At 32.1% G+C, this 20701-nt stretch overlaps 1 protein-coding gene across 5 annotated transcripts; it reads right to left on the bottom strand.

The window, feature by feature from the left end:
* Window positions 1–92: 92 nt before the first annotated feature.
* On the bottom strand, window positions 93–14889 carry LOC103578878 (octopamine receptor Oamb). 5 transcript variants are annotated; one of them, XM_008560120.3, is made up of 9 exons: window positions 14837–14889; window positions 6548–7951; window positions 6228–6365; window positions 5940–6038; window positions 5249–5520; window positions 3219–3513; window positions 1562–1723; window positions 998–1308; window positions 93–724 (listed from the first exon to the last, which is right to left on the bottom strand). In XM_008560120.3, the coding sequence occupies exons 2-9, from the start codon at window positions 6806–6808 to the stop codon at window positions 619–621; spliced, it is 1644 nt and encodes a 547-aa protein (XP_008558342.1). In that variant the 5' UTR covers window positions 6809–7951; window positions 14837–14889; the 3' UTR covers window positions 93–618. The 5 variants fall into 5 exon arrangements, with proteins under 5 accessions (XP_008558342.1, XP_008558339.1, XP_008558340.1 ...); XM_008560117.3 differs by lacking the exon at window positions 14837–14889 and adding an exon at window positions 10385–10611; XM_008560118.3 differs by lacking the exon at window positions 14837–14889 and adding an exon at window positions 8720–8843.
* Window positions 14890–20701: the final 5812 nt, after the last annotated feature.

The raw sequence follows: 20701 nt of genomic DNA, 5'->3' as shown, positions 1-20701 counted from the left end.
ATTAATATTATTATTATTATATACACGTGTAATTACATTATTGTTTGAGTACACATCAATACTTTTTGATATCACCCTTCATCATAATCATATTTAACTTATTTATTTAATTAATTAACTATTATTAATTGTTATTTAGTTATTTAGTGACACATCAGTACGACACCGCGGCACCGATTCGATAATCGTGAGCATGGGAGAGTAGAAATTGTGTGACTAGAGATATTGCACTCGTCTCTGATTTGTTTGATACTCGCCAGCGCCGATTAATCGATTCCATTAATTTATTAATTAATTAAATTAACGTCGCACAAAAGTTTAACATGAGAATACGGAACGAAGAGACAACAGCCGAGTTAATATGAAGGAGGTGACTATGATTAGATTGGTGACGTAGGCGGCGATGGTGATGACTTGATTGGTTGCACAATTTTCTCGGGATACAATGATATATGAAGATTATATATATTTATATATACTATCATCACAATCGTAACAATTATCGACATTTGGATAATTCGTTGTTGATGATATGTGGAAATAAACCGTCATGTAGATTGATTTGCGGATCTATCGAGTATTGAAGACGACGCGCTGGGTGCTGCGTGTGCGCTAAAGTCATCTCGAGTCACTTCCCGAGTGGACGTTGTGTTCGGGATCTGAGTCTTCGATTGACACACCATGCTGTGGTACTCTGATAGAATAGTTTGGACTTCTGTCGTTCCTACGAATAAAAATTGAGAAAAACAAAAAAAAAAAAAAATAAAAAAAAAAATATATATATATTTAATAAGTTGTAGTATAAACTATAAAATAATAAGCCAGTCATTGTGCAGTTTTTTACGGCAAAAAAATATTTTTTTAATATTAATAATAATAATAATAATAATAGCAACAATAGTATGTAATGTGTGTTGTTCTCAATCATTTAATATCAATGGATTTTTTTTTTGGTAGTACTATATATTTTTTATTATTTTTATCATCGATAAACAACCTCGTTGCCAATTGGCTGCCGTCGCTCCCACGTCGCAATGAATTTTTCTTTCGTTTGCAGAAGCAATTGCATATAATCCGCTTGAATGCGAATCTAAAGTCTTTACTGAAGAGAGCGTAGATACATGGATTTATCGCTGAATTGCAGTATCCAAGCCAGAATAGAACGCTGAATACTGTCGGATGAATACAATTCGGGCAAAATGCACGTACCAAGTACATTGTGAAGAATGGCAACCAGCAAAGTATAAAACCACCAACAATTATACCCAATGTTTTAGCAGCTTTAGTCTCCATACGAAATCTCTTTACCTAAAAAATTTATCAGTCGCACTTAATTTTTTTTTATTATTATCTCCACTTCGACTTTTTTTTATTTTTTTCGTAATAATCTTCATGACAGTAATGTCTTTTGCGATAAAAATAACCGAGTGTTGTTAATGGACGATACATATAGAAATATTGTTGGAAAAGTTTCAGCAAAGTGGTGAAAAAAGTTACGAAAAAAAAAAAAAAGGAGTTAAATAATCTGGGAAACCTCCATTGTGTAAGATTGGTAATATACCTGAGCTTTAATGTTCCTCTTGCCCATCCTCATCACCCTTGGCTTCTCTTCACTGCCAGGAGTTAATTCACGTAATGAAACTTCGTCTCCGGTTACTTGGCTCTCACAACTGCTTCTACGACTTGGTCTTCTAGAGCTTCCTACTCGATTTATACCACCAACCTATTCTCGACAAATTGTATCAACAATATATAATTATTACAGATAATCATTATTATTATTATTATTATTATTATTATTATTATTATTATTATTATTATTATTAATTAAAACTTTTAATTAGACCGGACAACGCGAAGATAACATTTTTGTTGCTCTCTACGAATCATTACCTATAGAAATTTTATATATTTTTTTTCTAAACTAACTACATTTTCTAACAAATTTAATTATAATCAATTTTCGAATCGTTAGATTTCTGTACAAAGTTTTACACACTTGTGCTCTAATTTAGTAGTAAGAGAATAATTAAGATGTATTGAAACAAATCAATTGAAACGACCCAATCAAATTGAATCTATAGTAGTTGAAAATTTACGTAACCACTAATTAAAACAAATTACTTAATTAAGACAAATTGCTTTATTGGAAAATCAAGTCTATTCAGAATTTATAAAATTTTTAACTCTAATTTTCGGCTCTATTTGAATCAATTTTTTACGTTTATTGAGTGGCGCTATCAGAAGATCTCTATCATATTACCATTCAAGGATAATAGCCATTCAAATTTCAAGGGTTATCATTCTTTAGGTATTTTCAATCTGATATCCTACAAAAGCAACGACGTGAAATTATTTTTTTAATTAAATTTCACTTATTTTTTCTTCAAAAATATAATCTGCATTTTTTACTAAAATTTTTCGCAAACTATGACTCCATTTTTAAAAACAATAAGAGAATTTTGAAAAAAATCTTTAAATTTGTGTTTCTCAAAATTTATTGGCTAATAAAAGTTCAAAATTATTTTATTCTCATACGAAGTACGTTAAAAGTTTATAAGTAACGAAGTTCAATACGTGATTACTCTACTCTCATTAATATTTTTTGATTATCTTGGGTAATGAAGAAAAATGAATGTCTTGCTGTAGTAATTTATTCAAAATGAATTGAAACCACATAATGTTATTACACATATGAGAATAATAACAAAAAATCAATGATGCGAATAAATGTTAAATAATTGCTATTGACAGAATTATAACACTCGCAAGTATACTTCCTGTATAGTATATATTAATTGACCGGTTTATTCAGTCATATATGGACACTGGTAATTAAGCCACACGAATGAATCCTCTACCGCTGCATTTCCTCTCTCTCTCTCTCCCTCTGGCTCTTTTTATTTTCCTCTCATTCTGAACCAACAACAACAACAACAGTAACAACCGCACAACTTGATTGTCTCTCTCATACACATTTATATACTCACACATACAACCGGCATACAGAACAATACCATACACAAAATAAATGTCATTTACAGAACTACCCGTCAGTTGGAATGTCCAATATTCAGAATGTTATTATATTCAGTTCACTTATCATCCTCCAAACTAAAGCCTATGACAACATTCGTGTGGCTTCTTTTATATATATGGACATTTTAAAATGAAACGAAACAATAACTCAAAATGGATATTGAATATTAAAAAATTACCTTTAGATGCGTACTCCTCGAAGATGGACAAAGATGACTCTGCGTCTGTCCATTACTGTTGTAGTGAACAGAAATTTGGGAACACTTTGACGGCGTACGTTCAAGAGTATTACACTTTGTATTAAGAGTTTCAGTACTAGGATAAGAAACAGATATTTTTATTTTGTCTTTACGTACTGACGCACTACGATTTGCTTCAGGACTTTTAGGACTCGTGTTACTGTTATTAGCACCGCCGTTATAAACACTACCACGTCCGCGGTGTATCCTTAGTGTCAGTCGTTGTTCATCAAATCTATAACAGACGAACATAGATAAAGTAATAAAAATAAATTATTGTGACATTATATAATATAGGGGAGCCCAAGGCAAAATGAGACACCAGGGCAAAATTAAACACCATTTTAGAGAAAAGATAATTTTTTCTTTTTTTTATCAAAAAATATTTATTTGCGTAAGGGTGGGATGTTGACCAAACAGTAAAATACGGCTACCAATATTTTTATAAAAAAAAAAAAGTTTCATCGTTTATTTTTAAGTGGATCATTTTACCCCGGAAGTTTGTTTTGTTTGAATCCTCTGATTTAAAAAAACAGTTCGAATAATCAAAACTTTATAAAAAAAATATTTTTTCACTAAAAGTTTTAGCTGCACTGCCTAGGGTAGCCGCCTTTCTCCACCCTCACGTAGCTTCTGTAAATAACCATTTTAAAAAAAAAAAAAAAAAAACATTTTTTCTTCAAAGGGTCTCCACTTGCCCCAAGTTCCCCAACATTAGTCATTTCTGTAAACACATCCCTCAAGATATAAATGTAACATTAAATGATATATTTATAACTATAATAAAAACAGCAATTTGAGTTTAAAATTCAACTATAAAATTACATATATACAAATCATAACAATACTAAAAACCGCATATGACTACACGCGTAGCACGACAAGTTACGACGGACTTAAAGCAATTACCGGAGGCATTTAAAGTCGCGGTAGTAGAGACAAATGCTCGCGCTATAAATTTTCCGTATCGCTAAGAGAAATATATAACCGGATGAACGAGGCTGTGTTGTTGTTGTTGGTTGTTGTTGTTGTTCTTCAGTGGGCGTCGTAGAGGTATCTAAACATATATGCTTATCAAGTAGCTGGAGCTTTTCAACGTTTGCCGTCTTTTTACTCTCATTAATTTGTCTCGTTCTCTTTAATTATATAACTCAAATACATTTTTTTAAATACTTAAATGCCTTATCTGCGAAGCTCGTTTGCCTACACATATTCAAGGCATAATTATCGCTGTCGAGCGCGCGTGCAGGACAAATAAATAAATAAATGCGTGTATATATATGTGTATATAATTGCCGGTTATCTTTGTACATGCATCTTGAATAGCGTTTAATTGAGACTAATTAAAAATAATGCTACTTTATATTTTTAGATACGTTGATATATACGCTGCAAAAAATTCAGAGTGATCGTGGTTTTATTTAAATCCGAATCCACTCCGTCACTTGGAGTTCTGGAGTTTGAAAAAAAAATCACTTCGCATACGGAATAAATTAGGAGTGTGATTTTGGAGTGAACTGGATTTTATTACATCTACATTCACTCCGATTAAGAGTTTTCATATATGCAGATAAATTTTTAGTAAAAATTACCCAAAAAATATGATACCATGAGGACATGTGGAAAATATATAAATTTTTTTGTACATTGTAAAATATACTACTTGACAGCATGTAAATGAAGTACAATTTTTACTAACAACATACTAAAAATTTAGTTACTGGCTAGATGTCCTTACAGTACCAAACTTTATGGATAATTTTTATTCAAAAATTCTCCACATGTCTTAAAATACCTCTTTTTAGAAGTTAATTTTACTTCGAACCTGAGTTTTAATATTAGATTAAACTCCCCATCGGAGTAAATTTTACTCCGAGCCGGTTAAATCAATAAACAGTCATCCGCTCCGAATTTACTCCACGTTCACTCCGTTAATTTTTTGTAGTGTATGTAAGTATGAGTATAGATACCTTGATCCTAGCATTTTTGAACCTTTGGTGGTACGGAATCCCTGGTTGATGGCTTTAGTCGTTGATACAGCCGCGTTGTATATTCTCCAATAGAAAAATAACATGACTAGTGTCGGTATGTAGAATGAACCTAATGCACTGTAGACAACGTAACCTGCGTCATTGGTAAGCTCACATATCCACGGACACGGCTTTGGTTGTAAAAAAATTCGTGTTTCATTGTACGGCCCACTGTCATCCAGTGTCGATACGTCATTTCGTTGAGGGTTTGACTGTTGGATAAAAACAAAAGCTATATGTACATATAGGCATTTTTTTATTTGCGCAATTCGTCAATTTAAAAGATGCACCGAAAATATTTGGTTAAAATATTTATTTGTAAAAGTAATCAATAGTTTTATGATAATTAATAAATATTTTGTTCAAACAAGTTTAAATACAAATCGCAATTGTTTACTGACTATCACAATTAAAAAGTTTTTACGATAATTAATTTTTCATTTATTAAAAGTAATATTTTTCGTTATAATTTTAATTAATTAATTAATTTTCTGTGAATGTTTTTTTTTTTTATAAATAATGTTATGTTATTTTTAAAAATACAAGGATAATCCGCATGAAAAAGACATCGCGACGATGACAAATGCAATTATTGAATTATATGTTCTATGAACAATAGCAAGCTTCGTACCCTTTGATCTTTCCATCCGACGAGAGGTGGAAAACAGATGACGAAACTCAGCACCCACACAGCTGCGACCAGCAGCTTTGCTCTCTTTGGTGACATTATCTGCAACCAATCAGCTTCAACCAGTCAAGCAACAGACAGCATCAAATGGATAATAAACTTACGTCTACATATACATACATACATCAATTAATTATAAAAATATATGTATATATATCTATACATATAAATATTAATTAAAGATATACGTATGACACATAAACGATAAGTTAAAAAAAAGTATTATTTTACCTGGGGATAACTAACTGGCCTGGTAACAGCCAAGTACCTGTCGAGACTTATCGCACATAGATTCAATATTGACGCCGTGCACATCCACACATCCACTGCCAGCCACACCGAGCACCACAAGTCTCCAAATATCCAGACCTTGTGACATCGATTAACGGTAAATTAATTATACAAGGGACGTTAAGGGGAGACTCGAGATAAGAAATGACGTCAAGACGTAAGATACTTAAATACACAAAACTCTTTTGTACTTTATAAAATTTATTTGTTGTTTTTTTTTAAATTACTATGGCTTTGAGTCAGTTAGTGGACAACATTACCTTGAAGACCTCCCAGGTTGCGCTGAAGGGAAGCACAGCAACCCCGACCAAGAGATCAGCAACCGCGAGACTAACGATGAACATGTTGGTGACGTTACGGAGCTTAGTAGTGTGGTAAACGGCGAGTATGACAAGTACATTGCCAAGAATTACCATTATGTCGACAAATGCGAGGACGACGAGGGTACCAACGATACCCGGTCCTGACCACTCGACGTCCTCGTACAATTTGTTGCAGTTGTATGCGTTTAGATCCCGCATCGTTAACGTCGACGCTTATCGTCGGACCTCCCAGTGTCCGTTTGCCCGCACGCCGACGACCGACGAACACCGACGGCTTGGACCGTGTCCTCTCTCCCATCTTCCTTTCATTTTACATCTGTAGCTCTGTTACACATTTATTTATTTACACATTTATATGCATACATTCGTAGATTTGTGTACTGTTTTTTTTCACTTATACACTTGACTTTTATTATTTATTAATTTAACTCGCTCGACTAACTTAATAACCACTAAATCATATCTTGATTCTAACGTTTATTAATCTCTTTATCATTATTATTATTATTATTTTTATTATAATTATTATTAAATAAGTATTTTTTGAGTAAAAACGAGGTAAATATATACGTAGATTAATCAGCCTTTGGTAGGTACGGTAATTATAATTATTATTTAATTATTCGCTTGAGCGTCAGGTTAATTATTAATTTATATTTTTTTCTTCTTATTTACTTTTTTTTTTAAATATCACAAAGTAATCTAACTTGTAAATTATTAAAAATCACGTTTCTTTTGATGTGTTAGCAGTAGTAATAATAATAATAATTACAATTATAACTTCAAGATGGATTTATTATATATATTCAAGAGAACAAATAAATCAGAGGATCTTCCGGTACTTTCGATATCGTCGGTGGTGTCTCACCGGCATTCCAAGCCTCCTATTCACTCTCTTAACACGCTTGCCATTACACATTGTCACTCACGTGTGTTATATAAACGTTTTAAATTTTCCCCTGGCTATTTTTGGTGATTTAAATACGTCGCATTGTTATTTACTTTTTTATATACTCTAATTTTATTTATTATTATTATTGTTATTTTTTCTGGCACTTTCTCTGCAGCTGCTGAGATTGCTTTATTGGCTTACGCTGATCCCGTGACTACTTATTTATTTAAATACAAAAAAAAAATAAAAGAAATCTTTATTTTTTATTTAAGATACTCTTTGGAAGTGCATGTGATTCAACATCGTTTTATAAATATCATCACAACGATATTATCACTAACACGAAAATATAGTCTTACACTTTTTGGTTTATATTAAAATAATATTTTAATAATTGAAGCCCCATGTGTATTGCGTTGCTCCACCTGGCTTTCCATTTTCTGTAATTTCTGAAAATAATAATAATATTTAATATTTCATATATTTATTTTATTATTATTAATCTATTTCATAAGTAATTAATCTGATGAAAAAAAGTATACTCATCAGGTTGATGATAAAACGCGAAAAAAATAATAAATAAAAAAACAAAGATATGTTTGCGTGGAAAAAAATACAACGAAAATAATCAATGAAGAAAGACAGGCGGGATATAAAATAAAAAGAGTGAGAGCTACCAAAGGAGCTCGAGGGTATTTGATGCCTAGTGTAGAGAGTTTGTATGAATTTTCATTGGAAAGATTTTTTTTAAACCGACCTCTTTGAAAAACTCTTTTACAGTCTGAAAGTCAGTTTAAAAGAGTACGACACCTTCAATAGCGTCGTCATACATATATATTACACATAAAAGTATTTATAACTACCTACAAAAAAAAAAATAATAATAATACAATTTTTATCAATAAAATTTATGGGCAATAAAATAATTTACTTAATATAATTATCAATTACTTAATAGAAACTGATATCAAAAAGCTTGACGTCCACATTAAAATAGATATACGCAGCTCATTGACAATTGATCGTGTATAAATTCTACAGGTTGTCGATTATTGTCCGTTTATCCTAGTAATGCCCATCAAGAAACGACAAATTCAATCCAATCTTTTTAACCCTACAGATTTTCTGTATTGGTCCGCAATTTCTCTTTTTATATATCCTGTCATCCCTTTTAGTCCTCTCTCTCTCTCTTTATTTCTATATATATATATATATACCTTGGAACTGTAACTTATCACTTTATCACCTCCAGATTCCTCTCACGGTTTATAAGGCGAGAGCTGATAGACGGGTAATAAGTTATCTCGATGAGCAATATCTGAGTTTGAACAAACTTCCATCCCCTTTATCATTTTAAATATACAGATCTATAGAGATGAATAGTAACTACTAGCAACCAGCAAATATATAGCCACTATACGAGCGAGTGTTATTCAGAAGGTAGCACAAAGTGAATATATAGTTCCTTGGGTTTCGCATTCAACGCAGTGTCTTGATAGCAAGTAGTATAGCTACGAGTTGATGAGTTGGGCTTGTGATGAGTGAGAGAAGTTTGTCTCAATAACTAACGAGCCAATTGTCATGTTGGTTATTATTTGCTGCCACGTGGATCTTATTTCAAATAATCGTGAGGTTGATGATAATAAAATTGAATGAGGAAAAAATAACTGCGAGTATATATTTATTTCGATTAATATTATCACTCGTGTGTCACACTCAGTGAGAAACAAGTATATATATATATATATATATATATATGTATACTATAAAGACAAAACTTTCGGAGTATTCGAGTAAATTAGTTGACAGTAATAAAATTTCGTTCCTGTACAAACTTTCGACAGTCTCTTTCGTACTCCCTCATTCACTTATCGGAAACCGTCTGAATCTCTTCTCATCTAATGTTGCTCTTCTGGTGTATACACTAACTATGTATACTTATACTTATGCAGCAGCTACTCTACTGAGAAGAGCTTCGGAGTTGGATGTCTATGGTAACTTATTAATTTGTGCCCACGTTCCTTCAAAAGGTCAAATGATTCTGCGCATTTTCTCTCATGATTCTACACAATGTTTTTCTTGATATTGTTTTTTTTTCCTTTCCTTTTCTTATCTGTCTCTATAATAGTTGTAATAATACTTTGTGTCAATTTGTCGAGCGTGAAGTACGAGGAATGAAAAAATCACGAGGCTAAGACAGGAAGTAAAATGAGGAGAATGTAAAAAGGGCGTAGGAAAGGAATAAAAATACAATAGGAAAAGAGTAATAAGAGTAAAGCTCGGTGGTAAGCATCGGCATGCGAAATACTTGGTAACTTGAATTTCCTTCTCCAAAGCGCTTGGGGCAACGAAACTTTTTGTACTCTCATTTATTTCTTTCACTTCTTCAACTTTATTTTATTTTTTATTATTATTTTTGTTAAAGTCTCCAGTCAATAGAATACAAAAAAACTTTACTTATTGAATGAGATTCTTTATACTGTTCTCTGTCTCTCTTGCCCTCGATCTATTGCTACTTTGTTAGATACATTTTTCTTATCACAGAGATAACATGAATTTATATAAAATTTATTTTTTATATTTTTTATTTCCTCTTTTTAATGGGTCATTTTTAAATGACTTACAAAGCTACTGATATTACTACTGTTCCAACATTTATTTTTATCTCTTTATCGCTTTTTTTCATTTCATTTCATTTTATTTCAATCCGTGATTTTATTTTATTTCAGCGCAGGTTATTTTTTTCAATTAAATTTATATTTATTTTATCAATTAAATTCCACAGTCAAGTTGAAAAAAAAGTAAATAAATAAAGAAAAAAAAACAACAACAACAACAACAAGTTTCATTTGAATTTAATGAAAATAAATCATTACACCTACCATAGAAGCACAACTTTAAAGCACAGTTTTAATTTTTTCACTAAAAATTTTAATTGTTTAGTAAATAATTAAAATAATAACTTAACTAAATAAATAAAAGCACTCACGGTAATTTATTAATATTTAAATAAATAATCAAAATTTGTCGGCACTTTTAATCATACCCAGGTGAAAGAACCGTTGATCGGATTTAAATGACCTGGGTGATTGTCGTAAGTGTCGTCGCGGCAACGATGCTGAGCGCACTGACAAGATCCGGGCGTTCAGAAAAAAGAGAGAAAGAAAAAAAATATATATCTATATATATGTACCTATATATATGTATATATATATATGTATGTATATATATGTATATATATATGTGTATATATATATATATATATATATATATATATATATATATATATATATATATATATATATATATACCTGAACGGAGTAAGACAGTTATAGAGAATGAGAGTGAGTGAGTGAGTTAGTAAACAGTGTATTCGCATGCGCATCAGTAGACGTCCTCGTTGACTCGCGCGTTTGTTAGCAAAAGCAGTCCTATCGCGTTCTCTACTCCGAGAGTACAGAGAGAAAGAGGATTGGGGAGAGTCAGAGAGCGAGGGAGGTGGTGGTGAATCTAGTCTCCCTGGCCGCAAATATCATCAGAGAACGCTACTTCCACCTTCCTCATCGCTTTTCCACCTTGCTCTCACTTCCTGTCCCGCGCCCTTTCTATAACCAGCTTTCTATATACCATATCTTCTAGCTTTTATGCAATAGATAATATGTATCGCGTATCTACTCTTACTCTGTGCACGTCAGTTTCATTGACCAACACCGGGATTCATCTATTTCACATTCCGCTTGGTTTCCTTATCAATACAACTGATACCGGCGGCTCGGTTCTTCTGCATACATTATGTGTTTAAATCAGAGACATTTCAATTAAACACCCCGATAGCTAATCAGCTAATCAGCCTGCTCTCAAATTAACATTCATGTTCATTGTCCTGCTCACAATACTTATCATTTTTTAATCTAGTACTTTTCTGGAGTTAAAAATAAATAAAAATATGAGAATAGTATGAAAAAGAAGAGTAATAAATATTTTTGTGATTAGCTTCTGGCCTTGGAGATTGCAGATGCTTTAAAATTAACATGTAACCCTAAAGAGCGTAAAAAAATGCTTCAGATAAAATGGTAAAAAAAATAATGTAAAGAGAGAAGTTTTTCAGAGTAGAGAGTTTGGGAAAAGCCCCGAGGATAGAAGAAAGGCACGATGTTGGGGTAGTCATTCATCGAGTAGCGGCAAAAGTGGAGCGTTGTGTCGTACATATAGAACAAGTTGTTGGTTAGCTGGTGGATTTAGTAGAAGCAGAAGGTAAAGGGTCGGGTATTGTGGGTTAGTCCGTATTTTTTTTTTCTTTTTATTATTATTTTTACAATGTGATAATCGCGGTTGTATAGAAGTCAGCTAAATATAGTTTGCTACAGATGAAAGCTCTCGTAAAATAAAAAGTAAAGTACAAGGGACGAGTGATTTTAAGAATAAGTGAAGGAGGTTGCTAGGATAATTAGAAAAAAATTGAATTAGCTAGTTTTCGAGTAAGTAGTTTTTCGAGTTTAATTACATAAATAAAAGAACATGTATTGTAATACAATTTAAAAGAAAGCGGCAGTTAAAGCTGTAGGTTGTAATGCATGTACGTTGATAGGTTGATCAACTGGCATCTGCCACGCCGGGTTGTAAGTTACCGACACCAGCTACACGATCCCGGGAAGGACGAAAAAGAGGAGGAAGGACCAGGGAAAGAGAAGGACAGGGAGATGTAGGAGAGTGACGCGCGCAGAGTAAAGTCGAGCCAACACCGAGCACTACTACTCAACTACGATCACGGATGCGCGGAAGAACGTTATGTTACGGGCGAACAGGTATTAAACTATATACGATATCATAAGCCAAATTACTTTACATCTTCTTTATACATCGTGTAAATATAAAATTTAGATATAGATATACGAATATGGAGGCAGAGATGTAGGGAGAGATAGAAGCTGAGATTGAGATGTAGATATAATTTTATATATAGATCAAAAGTGGAGGTGTATAAGATTTAATTGCACAGTTCAAGTGCGAGAAACCTCAACCAAACTTACACTTACCAGTTTAAATGTAAAAGGGACTTGTAGAGTTATATATTTCATTATTACACAGAAGTGAGTCTCAGTAGTAGTAAAACCCGACCGACCGAACTAAATAAGGAAGACTGCTGACACTCCTTACTCTTTATACAAGTAGATGTATGTATATATGTATATATTTTAAAAATACATATTAAATGGCAGTCGTGAATAAGACGGTCAGAAGAGGTTTAAAATAAATACTCGGATCTTACGCTGTTATTTAAGAGTATCGATTATACCCAATAAAAAAATATAAAATAAGGGCCGCAGTTTGAATTATTTATAAATGCCATAGTTTCTTTTGGGGTGTTTTGATTAATAAAAAATTTATTGAATGTTGAGTATTCTTTCGGCGTAGCGATTGTATAATCACATATTTATTTATTTATATATTTATATGAAGATGCTAATGTGTAAGTTGTTTATTATCATGGCTAGGAATATTTAAGCGGAGATTTTTTACGTATTAAATTAGATGCTGGATGCCGCTGAATGTTTTGTCCGTGAGATGATGAGTAGTAAGGACGTCGAGGTAAATTTTATCCATATATTACGTATGTTTGTATGTGTATGCATGTATAATATACAGCAAGTGTCGAGTGGAAATAGGAGATTCAAAACAAGCAGATTATCACAGTTGCTTTTATGGCATGTCGTGTGTAGGCGTGTAAAAGAGGACAAAATCTAACACGTATGTGCGACTGCTTTGCACATTTAATTTTCTATTCAACATTTTGTTGTTTTATATATACCAGTATATATATTATACATTTGTATCAAGTTCATATAGGTGATAGTGAAGAGGATCTATATACAATACGACTTGTGCAATGGCCACTGGTACGGAAATGAAATTCTCGTAATTGGATGGGACGAGAGTGAGTACTTTTGCTTCACTGCTTTCTGTTTCTCTTACCCGTTATTATCTCTTACATTAATGTCGTACAAACACATATATCTATATATGTATACAGTATGTACTTACTGTTGAGAACTGTGTGAATGAGCTTAGATCGTAAAATTAATAGTATTTGGTACTAGATCGTCCTTATGTATCTTTGACGTTTCATGTGAATTTGTATACTTCAAGGTCTTTATTTAATGACAAACTATACTTTGTTAACTTGCCGTCGTCAGATTACATATATATTATATATGTTATACTAAAGTCAACGTGAGAAATTGTAAAAGTATTGTAATTTGTTTAATATCACTGGGTTATTCCCTCGTCAGCAGAGTAGAAACAGCAATAAACATGTACGTCAATTCCTTAGTCTTATCATTTATTTTTTTATTACTTTTTTTTAACGTCGCTTTATTTTTTAAGACGTAGATTTTTTATTTCTAGAAAAATTGCTTTGTTCACCTTTTATAATCAGTCATGCTGAACAACTGAAGAGGAAATCGAAATAGCTCTTGTTCTTTTTATTTTTTATATATATTTTATTGCATATATAGTCTATTTCATCGTCGTAAGAAGTACAAGATAGGTTGGCTTAATCAATTGCCCGGGATTGTTCAATTTTCCACTTGACAGTATATGCTATTTCCTCAGTCCTTTTTGCAAAGATCCGCAATTTTCTCTATATTGTATTATTGTCCTCAGTATCGAGTCCTCAATATATAACTTGTGGTAAATATATATATAGTCACCAATCTAATATGACTTTTTTTCGTTAAGCAGTTAAAGGTTTTAATAAAAATGTCGACTAGTGATTTTTATTTGACAAAAAACGCGTAACTGCAATACAACAAAATTTTTTTACCAGGCGTTAAAAATAAAAATTTTTTCAGTCATTCATTAAAAGTTTTTTTTTTAAAATAAATAAATACCATAGAATCTCATCGCCCACGTGAATCTGAAACTAAAAAACAAATTCCTTTTTTATATAGCTAATAGTCGACATGATAAATAAAAAAAAAGCTTTCCAATCACGAAAATTTCAACATTTAAATAAATAGAGTGTGACAATTTTTTATTAATAGATATAAAACTGGAATGCTTTTAATAAAAATAGACGAAAATATCCTAAGGTGTTTGTAGAAAAGAATAATAAATAAATAAAACAAAAAAAAATATATACGTATATATAGTTACACAAAATAGGAAACCAAAAAAAAAAGCATAAGGAATACGTAAAAGTAACTAGAAAAAAAGTTAAAATGAAAAAAGTATTTTTGCGGTTGGATGGACTCGGTGAATGTGATACATAGAGTAGAGAGAAAGGAAGACAGTGCATTAGTATAATTAATGCCATGGCGTGTGAAAATGCTTACCAACGGTCTACTGAGCTTTAGCTTCGAGTTTCCAGGCAAACTAATATTTTTACTTCACACCTTTACTTGCTTTTATTTATTTTCTTTTTTCTTTTACTCCATTTATTTTATCAGCGCCATGCTATTACATCTACTGCAGTACGCCAGATTTGTTAAAGTATTCTCTTCATATAAAATTTATCATACAGGAGTTTGAGATGTGAACACATGTAATAGGTTACATTATTAAACACACCCGTATTTGTTGCCCCTCTCGTTGGCAATTGTGCTTTTTTTTTCTTTATTTACGATACAATTAAAAGCCGTTTGTGGTTACAGCATGTTCAACCTTTCTGTTATTCGTATAATGAAAGAGAATTGTTATTAACTAAATAATGGTGTGTAGAAACAAAACGTTTTCAGAGATATTTTATATTTGCATATAAAATAATATTAATAATAGAATGAGTTAAATGTTAAATTGAAATATTAAAAGTCAGCAACTTCAGGATTTTTTGAACCGGAAAGTTTAATATTATTTTTTTTTATTCTATTATTTTGTTCGTTTGAAATTCAGTCGGAGATACACGTTTATATGCATAACTTCGTACCCACAAAGTGAGTCCTTTCCATACCAACGCCCACGAGCATGTATATAGCATATAAATATGAATATTTAATAAAGCTCAATCACTGTTTGTAAACTCACGATACTATTCAATTACAAATAATCAAATACAGTCAAATTAATTATATTTTATACAAAATTTATGCCATTATATGTATTGCAATTAATTCCATTTAATTGTTATCCGAAAATCATTAACATATTTAATTATTTTATAATTTAAATAACATTATTAATATTTGAAAGTACGTTACATTTTATGTAAGAGAAATATTTTTTGCACTGACAGTCAAGTATAATTAAAATTTTTTATGACGGTAATTTTTTTACGTCTGCAATCTCGACTGTAATTATTTTTTGCTAAAAGCTTAAGCTCACTAACAAAAAATTAACGTTTCAAGAGTATTTAATGTAATATTGGCTTTTTTCAGCTCTGTCATTAACAATTATGTGTAATTGGATATTTTATTGCGTGAGGTGACACATACTGCAGCTTTAAAATAATAAATACACGTATATTATGCTTTATTATTATTATTATCATGATCATCATCGGTGTCTTTTCAAGCGTGTTTTATTTATCTGACACAAATCTAAGTGCATAGGTCACTCTCACGCTTGTCTGTCTAGTTTAAATATGATCGCGATAAATAAAAATAGTGCATGAAACATATGCGCTCTATGTCGCAAATGGTATCACGCTATATCTATATATATATGTATGGAGAAAAATTATAAGAACAGCTTCTATGCACTTACGAAAATTAATATCATACTAAAATAGAAATGGTTCTTTTTCAAATATAATCTATTCCGTTGCAGAAAATCTTCTAGCTCCGCATTTTTGACGAAATATTTTTTTTTAATTCTTTGTTAACAGTCGCTGTTATGAATTTTTCCTGTTCTGGGTACAATATCATTTAGAATTTGTCAGTAATAAAAGAGAAATTTATTTCTCTGAAAATCCAAGACGAATCCTAGACAAATCCTAGAGAAAACCTAGATAAATCCCCCAAGTTTTCTCTAGGATTTGTCTAGGATTAGTCTTGGCTTTGTCTAGGATTAGTCTAGGATTTGTCTAGGATTAGTCTAGGATTTGTCTAGGATTTGTCTAGGATTCTCAGCGAAATGAATTTTTCTAAGTTTTCTCTAGGATTTGTCTAGGATTAGTCTAGGATTTGTCTAGGATTCTCAGCGAAATGATTTTTTCTAAGTTTTCTCTAGGATTTGTCTAGGATTTGTCTAGGATCCTCAGCGAAATGAATTTTTCTAAGTTTTCTCTAGGATTTGTCTAGGATTTGTCTAGGATCCTCAGCGAAATGAATTTTTCTGAGTTTTCTCTAGGATTTGTCTAGGATTAAACTAGGATTTGTTAAGGATAAGTCTAGGATTTGTCTAGGATTTTCAGCGCAATGAACTTTTCTAAGTTTTCTCTAGGATTTGTCTAGGATTCTCAGCGAAATGAATTTTTCTAAGTATTCTCTAGGATTTGTCTAGGATTAGTCTAGGATTCTCAGCGAAATGATTTTTTCTAAGTTTTCTCTAGGATTTGTCTAGGATTAGTCTAGGATTTGTCTAGGATTCTCAGCGAAATGATTTTTTCTAAGTTTTCTCTAGGATTTGTCTAGGATTCTCAGCGAAATGATTTTTTCTAAGTTTTCTCTAGGATTTCTCTAGAATTTGTCTAGGATTAGTCTAGGATTAGTCTAGGATTTGTCTAGGATTAGTCTAGGATTTGTCTAGGATTTGTCTAGGATTCTCAGCGAAATGAATTTTTCTAAGTTTTCTCTAGGATTTGTCTAGGATTAGTCTAGGATTTGTCTAGGATTCTCAGCGAAATGATTTTTTCTAAGTTTTCTCTAGGATTTGTCTAGGATTTGTCTAGGATCCTCAGCGAAATGAATTTTTCTAAGTTTTCTCTAGGATTTGTCTAGGATTTGTCTAGGATCCTCAGCGAAATGAATTTTTCTGAGTTTTCTCTAGGATTTGTCTAGGATTAAACTAGGATTTGTTAAGGATAAGTCTAGGATTTGTCTAGGATTTTCAGCGCAATGAACTTTTCTAAGTTTTCTCTAGGATTTGTCTAGGATTCTCAGCGAAATGAATTTTTCTAAGTATTCTCTAGGATTTGTCTAGGATTAGTCTAGGATTCTCAGCGAAATGATTTTTTCTAAGTTTTCTCTAGGATTTGTCTAGGATTCTCAGCGAAATGATTTTTTCTAAGTTTTCTCTAGGATTTCTCTAGAATTTGTCTAGGATTAGTCTAGGATTAGTCTAGGATTTGTCTAGGATTCTCAGCGCAATGAATTTTTCTAAGTTTTGTCTAGGATTAGTCTAGGATTTGTCTAGGATTCTCAGCAAAATGATTTTTTCTAAGTTTTCTCTAGGATTTGTCTAGGATTTGTCTAGGATCCTCAGCGAAATGAATTTTTCTAAGTTTTCTCTAGGATTTGTCTCGGATTAGTCTAGGATTTGTTAAGGATTTGTCTAGGATTTGTCTAGTATTTCTCTAGGATTTGTCTAGGATTTCTCTAGAATTTGTCTAGGATTTCTCTAGGATTTGTCTAGGATTTGTCTAGTATTCCTCTAGGATTTGTCTAGTATTTGTCTAGGATTTGTCTAGGATTTCTCTAGGATTTGTCTAGTATTTCTCTAGGATTTGTCTAGTATTTCTCTAGGATCTGTCTAGGATTTCTCTAGGATTTCTCTAGGATATCTCTAGGATTTCTCTAGGATATCTCTATGATTTCTCTAGGATATCTCTAGGATTTCTCTAGGATATCTCTAGGATTTCTCTAGTATGTCTCTTGGATATCTCTAGGATTTCTCTAGGATTTCTCTTGGATATCTCTAGGATTTCTCTAGGATTTCTCTAGGATATCTCTATGATTTCTCTAGGATATCTCTAGGATTTCTCTAGGATATCTCTATGATTTTTCTAGGATATCTTTAGGATTTCTCTAGGATATCTCTATGATTTCTCTAGGATATCTCTATGATTTCTCTAGGATATCTCTAGGATTTCTCTAGGATATCTCTAGGATTTCTCTAGGATTTCTCTAGGATATCTCTAGGATTTCTCTAGGATATCTCTAGGATTTCTCTAGTATGTCTCTTGGATATCTCTAGTATGTCTCTTGGATATCTCTAGGATATCTCTAGGATTTTTCTAGGATATCTCTAGGATTTCTCTAGGATATCTCTGGGATTTCTCTAGGATATCTATGATTTTTCTAGGATATCTTTAGGATTTGTCTAGGATATCTCTATGATTTCTCTAGGATATCTCCAGGATTTCTCTAGGATATCTCTAGGATTTCTCTAGGATTTCTCTAGGATTTCTCTAGGATTTCTCTAGGATATCTCTAGGATTTCTCTAGGATATCTCTATGATTTCTCTAGCATATCTCTAGGATTTCTCTAGGATTTCTCTAGGATATCTGTAGGATTTCTCTAGGATATCTCTAGGATTTCTCTAGTATGTCTCTTGGATATCTCTAGTATGTCTCTTGGATATCTCTAGGATATCTCTAGGATTTTTCTAGGATATCTCTAGGATTTCTCTAGGATATTTTTGGGATTTCTCTAGGATATCTATGATTTTTCTAGGATATCTTTAGGATTTGTCTAGGATATCTCTATGATTTCTCTAGGATATCTCCAGGATTTCTCTAGGATATCTCTAGGATTTCTCTAGGATTTCTCTAGGATTTCTCTTGGATATCTCTAGGATTTCTCTAGGATTTCTCTAGGATATCTCTATGATTTCTCTAGGATATCTCTAGGACTTCTCTAGGATATCTCTATGATTTTTCTAGGATATCTTTAGGATTTGTCTAGGATATCTCTATGATTTCTCTAGGATATCTCCAGGATTTCTCTAGGATATCTCTAGGATTTCTCTAGGATTTCTCTAGGATTTCTCTAGGATTTCTCTAGAATATCTCTAGGATATCTCTAGGATTTCTCTAGGATATCTCTATGATTTCTCTAGCATATCTCTAGGATTTCTCTAGGATTTCTCTAGGATATCTCTATGATTTCTCTAGGATATCTTTAGGATTTCTCTAGGATTTCTCTAGGATTTCTCTAGGATATCTCTAGGATTTCTCTAGGCTTTCTCTAGGATTTCTCTAGTATGTCTCTTAGATATATCTAGGATATCTCTATGATTTCTCTAGGATATCTCCAGGATTTCTCTAGGATATCTCTAGGATTTCTCTAGGATATCTCTAGGATTTCTCTAGGATATCTCTAGGATTTCTCTAGGATATCACTATGATTTTTCTAGGATATCTTTAGGATTTCTCTAGGATATCTCTATGATTTCTCTAGGATATCTCCAGGATTTCTCTAGGATATCTCTAGGATTTCTCTAGGATATCTCTAGGATTTCTCTAGGATATCTCTAGGATTTCTCTAGTATGTCTCTTGGATATCTCTAGGATTTCTCTAGGATTTCTCTTGGATATCTCTAGGATTTCTCTAGGATTTCTCTAGGATATCTCTATGATTTCGCTAGGATATCTCTAGAATTTTTCTAGGATATCTCTAGGATTTCTCTAGGATATCTCTAGGATTTCTCTAGGATATCTCTATGATTTTTCTAGGATATCTCTATGATTTCGCTAGGATATCTCTAGAATTTTTCTAGGATATCTCTAGGAATTCTGTAGGATATCTCTAGGATTTCTCTAGGATATCTCTAGGATTTCTCTAGTATGTCTCTTGGATATCTCTAGGATTTCTCTAGGATATCTCCCGGATTTCTCTAGTATGTCTCTTGGATATCTCTAGGATTTCTCTAGGATATCTCTAGGATTTCTCTAGTATGTCTCTTGGATATCTCTAGGATTTCTCTAGGATTTCTCTAGGATATCTCTAGGATTTCTCTAGGATTTCTCTAGGATATCTCTATGATTTCTCTAGGATATCTCTATGATTTCTCTAGGATATCTCTAGGATTTCTCTAGGATATCTCTAGGATTTCTCTAGTATGTCTCTTGGATATCTCTAGGATATCTCTAGGATTTCTCTAAGATTTCTCTAGGATTTCTGTAGGATATCTCTAGGATTTCTCTAGGATATCTCTATGATTTCTCTAGGATATCTTTAGGATTTCTCTAGGAGATCTCTAGGATTTCTCTAGTATGTCTCTTGGATATCTCTAGGATTTTTCTAAGATTTCTCTAGGATATCTCTAGGATATTTCTAGGATTTCTCTAGTATGTCTCTTAAATATCTCTAGGATATCTCTA

This window comes from Microplitis demolitor, chromosome 8 (genome assembly GCF_026212275.2).
Source record: "Microplitis demolitor isolate Queensland-Clemson2020A chromosome 8, iyMicDemo2.1a, whole genome shotgun sequence".
In the NCBI taxonomy this organism is placed as follows: domain Eukaryota; kingdom Metazoa; phylum Arthropoda; class Insecta; order Hymenoptera; family Braconidae; genus Microplitis; species Microplitis demolitor.
This window is presented reverse-complemented; position numbering and strand designations above follow the sequence as displayed.